This window comes from Sardina pilchardus, chromosome 19 (genome assembly GCF_963854185.1).
Source record: "Sardina pilchardus chromosome 19, fSarPil1.1, whole genome shotgun sequence".
Lineage (NCBI taxonomy): Eukaryota > Metazoa > Chordata > Actinopteri > Clupeiformes > Clupeidae > Sardina > Sardina pilchardus.
The window spans coordinates 16,833,135-16,839,229 of NC_085012.1; the positions used below are offsets into that span (position 1 = coordinate 16,833,135).

At 41.7% G+C, this 6,095-nt stretch overlaps 1 protein-coding gene across 1 annotated transcript; it reads right to left on the bottom strand.

The window, feature by feature from the left end:
- Positions 1-115: 115 nt before the first annotated feature.
- LOC134066395 (uncharacterized) lies at positions 116-1,995 on the bottom strand. The gene is made up of 6 exons (XM_062521722.1): positions 1,718-1,995; positions 1,503-1,631; positions 1,211-1,404; positions 904-1,051; positions 595-799; positions 116-430 (listed from the first exon to the last, which is right to left on the bottom strand). Exons 1-6 carry the CDS (start codon positions 1,928-1,930, stop codon positions 126-128), a joined length of 1,194 nt encoding a protein of 397 aa, XP_062377706.1. The 5' UTR covers positions 1,931-1,995; the 3' UTR covers positions 116-125.
- Positions 1,996-6,095: the final 4,100 nt, after the last annotated feature.

The window sequence follows — 6,095 nt, forward strand, 5'->3', positions numbered from 1 at the left end:
TTGATGCATACTGAACTTCTATTAAAGGAAAAAAAGAAACAATCTATATATTTTTTACCTTTATTACAATTGTACAAATACAAAAAATTCTGGCCATACACTAACAGCTGGGTACACAGGTGTATTTATATCTGTCTTCGGGTAACATCTATAAGGTTGCACAATGCGTTTTGAAGCGGTATGTAGTTGGCATTTACAGCGTCATTAAACAACACCGAGACATCAGGGTATTGGTGTGCAAACATCTCCTCCACATGACATTTGTCCTCCTCAGATGGAAAAGGGTCATTTGCAAATTCAGATGCCCAAGTCAGCGAGGAACCCAACTCCGCTTCATACATATTGGCCACGATAGAGGCACTGGGAAGTAGCGCCTCTGTGATTTTGACAGGACAGCCACCTGCTACCAGGTCATTGGGTATCCCACGTCCTACATCAAGGAAAGAGAAAATGAAGGTGTATGGATTTGAGCAGGATTGACAAGGGCCAAACAGCAGCGCTCCTCATCCAATGACACATGGAGCTGATCTGATGACTGTGGGCCACATATAGGTTACTGATGATGCTGTAGTCGTGTTCGGCAGTTTAGCATACCTGGTACTCTGTGGGCATTCCATGCTTGAATCATTCTGCATAAGCCTATCTCACTTAACGTGCGGGTAAGATTTGAGGTGCAGTATTTAGTTAAAGCATCCTCCATATCAATCTGTTCATGGTCCTGCAGCTGAATTAGGGCTTCTTTAAGTGGATAATTCACTCGTTGGTTCACCTCTGACCATATCCTCTCCACGCGATGATTCTGTTGATAGCAAAAATCACAGGGAGTATAACTATTAGTCATATAAGTCCCTAACTAATAAATTTTCTGTGCCCCACCCCCAATCTGCATTTGCATAATTTTACCATTGTAGATGCAGTTTGTCGGTATGGTGGGCCACTGGTGTTGTGTCTACGTCCTGATAACTTCTCTTGCATGTACAGGCACAGGTAAAACTCCCTGCCATGATCAACGCGGAGTTGATCCCACATCCCATAACGCATCACTGCAGATCTGAATTAAGGTGCAAATGAGGTTAATATGGCACTAGCGTGTAATTTTACTTACACTGCATATTAAAGCACTTTAACAAAAAGGCAAAATATTTTCCAAAATATGTCCCATGGTGAGTGTGAGTGTGTGTGAGAGAAAGAGAGAGAGAGAGAGAGTCACCTGTAGACTTCCTCATAGATGACCAGGTTGTTTTTAACAGGCATACTGGAATGAGCGACTATGTTACCACTGTATCCATCCATGGCTAGGACATGAGTCACGCCAAACATGACCAACTTTTCATTTTGGTCCATATGCAGTTTATGGCCCATGTAGCGGCCTTGATAGGGGATGGGGTTCAGATTTCGTGCACCCTGTTTGATTGGACATTGTCACATGAATGTACAGTACACATAACATGACAAGCTATATTAAGAATATAGTGACATGAAAAAACAAAGAGAGCCAATACCTGACAGCGTTGCTCATAATACGGCCGATGGATGTTTTGCAGTACCTTCCCGACTCGACGTTCTGCCGCACGCACTCCCCCCGACGCCAGGTACCCAGTCATAAACTTGCGGCCGTACGATGGGCCTGTCTAGTGATGAGAAAATATGCCTGTGACGATCTGAGTCTAGGTCTGCTTCATCGCCAGACAAATAACGTGAAAGGTGCATAGCCTACCTCACGTATCGAGCCCAATACAGCTCTTTCCAACTCTGTATCGGTAACCAATCCTTTGCGTCTTAGGTTGTGTTTCTCACAGAATCTTCGAATACTCATCTCTGAGCACATCTTAACTCCATGTTGCTTCAATGTGGAAGACATTTCTAAATGCGTCTTGCCTGCTCCAAACAGCTCAGTGATGTACTTAGCGTGGATCTCGATGGCAGCCATGGTAGAACATCCACTGATTCATTCCAAATACTTAAAATACGCGCCAGCCACCATAGCTGCATAACTTCCGGGGCATAGAAACCAGACAGAATGAAATATCAAAATTTAAATAGTCACGAGGACTGTTTTTGATTGGTGTATATTTGAAATAAACTTTAAATTAAATATTGTAAATAGAGATCGAAATCTGTTTTTTTGTCTGCCACTAAAACGGAATAATGAAATAACAAACAGTTTTTCCATTTTATTGTTTTTTCGTTCCTAATTGAAAATCGATTGAACGAATGGTACACGGACCATGTGTGTATGGCTTTGTTGCAATACGTACATTTTAGAAAGTATTGTTGAGTTTTGATTGCAGCGTTTCATTTTGGCATACATGTGAGTTTTTTATCTCCAAGTGTTGTGTCTTATTTGGCTGTGCATAAAGTTTTGACATAATGAGCCAAATTCTGCAAATAGTGTATAAGCAATAGGCAAAGCTGTAATTTATATAACAGGTTTCTCAGTGCCAAACTTGAGCAAATATTCACACCATCAGCACAGCAGTTAAAATATTCATCTGTGAAACAGCTTTGGTAAGTAACTCAGTCCAAATTGTCCAGGTGTTTCGTGGTCAACAGTTTCGAGAAAGACTATAAATTGGCTGAGGCCAGACAATTGTTTTCTGCCTGGCAGTCCTTCATTTCACTAGAGCAAGGTTTGAAATAGTGACTACTCTTGCATCTCCCTCTCTCTCTTTTTTTTTCTCTCTCTCTCTCTCTCTCTCTCTCTCTCTCTCTCTCTCTCTGACTAGAGGTGGATTTGCTTTGCTATCACTTACCCCTGGAGGTAGGGCAGTGGGTTTGATGGATGGTTGGACTGTGTATTTCTTTCTCTCAAGGAGTTTCATTGCCTCTGTGGTTCGGGCATTTAAAGCCAGAGTGAAAAGAAAGGGTGGTGTCCTGGACCAGTTGAGCTTTAATCAAATCAAAGGAGATAGAAAGGCTTGACTTTGTCTGACAGGGCAGTAAATATTGATTATGGGTTAAAGGCAATTACAGTAATGGACAAAAAGCCTTGAGCCAAACTTGTCTTGGCCTGAAACGGTCTGTGTTTAGCACTAAGGCTTGGCCATGAAGGCTGAGATTTAAAAGTGCTGCAGCGTATTACAGGAATATGCTTCTAAGATGTCTCTTTGCAGGACAAGGCATGGAGCAGAGAGCCAACAAGAACGGCTTAAAGAAATTAGCCTATTGCACAATTACGAGCCTGATTAGCCAGAAATAAATCAAATTCTTGTGACAGAAACCTGCATTTAACAGATTTGCCCTGCGCTGTAGCGCAGTGAGTTTATAGGGATTAATACTAGCATCATTGCCAAAGTTTGAAAATTAAGTTGGAATTGGTATTGGGTGCGTACAGAGGATAGCTTCTTATTTTGACAATTAGTCTTTCCTAAGCTACTGTATGTGGAACGTAAGAAGAATTGATAACATGTGCGTCAAGAGCAATCGGATATAGATCACATTGCGCCTTTGTTTATGGTCTGACCCTGCAAGTGATTGTATGTTAATAGGCCTGCCATGCTAAAGGGACTAGCTTGGCATGGATGCCAATGCAGGGAGAGGAAGGAGGACTCTTGGCCACACCATACAGCTACAGATGGCTATGGAACGGCAGATGGTACAGCCTGTCCAAATGCTAAACTGTAGCTCACACACACACACACATACACTTGAGTACACACATGCACAAACAAACACAGTGAAAGCGTCCTCTTCAGTTATAACCAGGATTCCAAAGCATTAGCCAAAAATGACATTCACACTGAATCCAACGGAATGCTTCCGGCTAAATTTCCTGCTTCCTTTTTCATTTTCAGTTGAGTAGATTATTTTTTCCACAAACAAACAAATACACTTGCTCGGACTCTCACTCCACTCCCACCACCCCACCCCCCAACCTCACCCCCTCTCACTCACTCACACACACACACACACACACACACACACACACACACACACACACACACACACACATACACAAACACACACACAAACACACACACGTTCATACACATACACATTCCCTTGCGCTCTCTCTCTCTCTCTCTCTCTCTCTCACTCACACACACACACACACACACACACACACAGTATGCAATTGGCACACATGCACAAGGTGTAAACATCAACTCCACATGCACCTCCAAGTGCTTTGTTACAGTTTTTCTCAATTGTTTACACACAATTTCTGGTACTTGAGACACAATTCCAGTAATATGTAGCTCATGCACCAACCTCCTGAACCGATTCTGCTGAACTATAAGCACAATTTCGGCTTTACACTCAAATTGCAGTTCTATAACACACTGTTTTCAAAACACTACACACAATTCTGTGCATTAGACACAATTTTCATGAAGAAAATCTCTTGTTTTCACAAAGAACACACTGCCATTCAAATTCTAAAGCTAACTGCCCTACCATGCACACTGACTCATCAGATGGGCAAACTCCTGTCACACAGTCTTACAATTAGCAATCAGAGCTTTAGTATTACAGTAGTAGTACAGGCAGAGGCAGAGCCAGAGGAGTGAGAGTAAGAGGAGGAGGATGGGGAGGCCAAGGACCGTAATCTCTGATGAGATCCGAGCCACTAGAACATTGCAGTGCTGCGTATCAATACAGTACAGTACCGGACAGTACAATACAGCTCAATGAGCACAGTAGTACAGTATTGCCTGTGGGCTGTTCTGTAGGACTGTAAAAATAAAGTATGTTTCAAGTATTTGGGGAAAGTAATCCTACTTTGTATTCCTACACAGTTTACAGTAGTTTACTATTTGTTTGGCAGCCGAAAGATTACCAACACAAGGGCTTCTGTCTCCTGAACAGGAAACTGAAATCATGAGCATTGTCCTAGAAAAAACGGCATAACATTACAGGAAATACAAAGAAAAATAATAGAAAACAATGAGATCTTTCAAAATATTGATAGGGTAAGCATATCAACTTACTGTATCAGCTTCTCTATTGTTTGTAGTACTGTTTGTAGTGTAACACTGAACAAAAAAAGGCCCAATTCATTATAATAAATGGAGAAGAAGTGTTTTCAATTCATCGCAGTGTTTTACACTGAGCACATCAGTGTTTAACTGGTCCTTGTAAATGTCTTGATATATGATGGCTTGTGTGTGTCTCTTGAGAACAAAAGAGCATTTTGAGGAGAAATTACATTGTTTTGAAGGTAAAGTGTCATTTTGCAGGAGAATTGTGGAGTTTTGCCCATTGTGTGTGTTGTTTTGGATTTGTGTGTAGAGTTCTGAGAATATGAGGCATGTTTTCAGAAAATGTGTGTTAACAATCGAGAAAAACTGTAATATGTAGTCCACAATACTTGTTCAGTTGCCATATGTTAGTTGTGCAGCCACAGACGCTATCTGTGGTTTAACAAATGTGTTTCGTCACTGCCACTGCTGTTGTCATTCTTCACTTTTCTCTGATAATTCTAATTTAGCTCAGAATTAGAGATGCACCGGTTGCAATTTTTTGGCCGATTCCGATTTCCGATTTTTCATAGAATTTGACCTGCCGATACCGATTTTAGCCGACTCCGATTTCATTTCTTGAATGCATTAACGGGTCTGGCCATAACTGTTGCATAACAATACTAAGCCCAATCTTTTACATTGAGATTGAACATGATGGGGAGTCTACGCTATATTTCTACTGCACAAGAGGCGTGATCAATGGCCATTGTTCAAATGACTCTGTAAGCTTGGATAGTCCTTGTGCGTCTTTTGGATAAGCTAGTTTGTGATTGGACCCAAATGTTGTGGACAGGAAGCAACGGAGATAGATGTGCAAGTTTCCAGCCTGAGCTGCCGGGCAAAATCCAAATTCGCCAGCAGGTCAGGCAGGGTTCACCCAGCCTATACTGTAGATACTGTAGATACTTTATTGATTCAGGGAAATTCAAGAAATAACATTAACGCTTGACTGAGATTAATTGCTTGGTAGAAAAGTCAGAAAGAAAGATTTCCATCTGTCCTTGCATCCCTAGCATTGTGAACCAAAGCTGTATACAGAGCCGGTGGCCCACAGCAACACCCATTGCTGTAATACAGACTGAAATGTGCTAGCTAATTTGCCACCGGACAGTCTCGCGAAGCAAAATCACG

What these genes read in the sequence shown, in the direction of transcription:
- LOC134066395 (XM_062521722.1), bottom strand. Translation starts at nt 1,930, where the DNA reads ATGGCTGCCATCGAGATCCACGCTAAGTACATCACTGAGCTGTTTGGA. An exon ending in ATCTATGAGGAAGTCTACAG is followed by an intron (nt 1,052 to 1,210) that starts GTGACTCTCTCT and finishes ACCTTAATTCAG; the next exon opens with ATCTGCAGTGATGCGTTATG. An exon ending in GACAAACTGCATCTACAATG is followed by an intron (nt 800 to 903) that starts GTAAAATTATGC and finishes TGCTATCAACAG; the next exon opens with AATCATCGCGTGGAGAGGAT.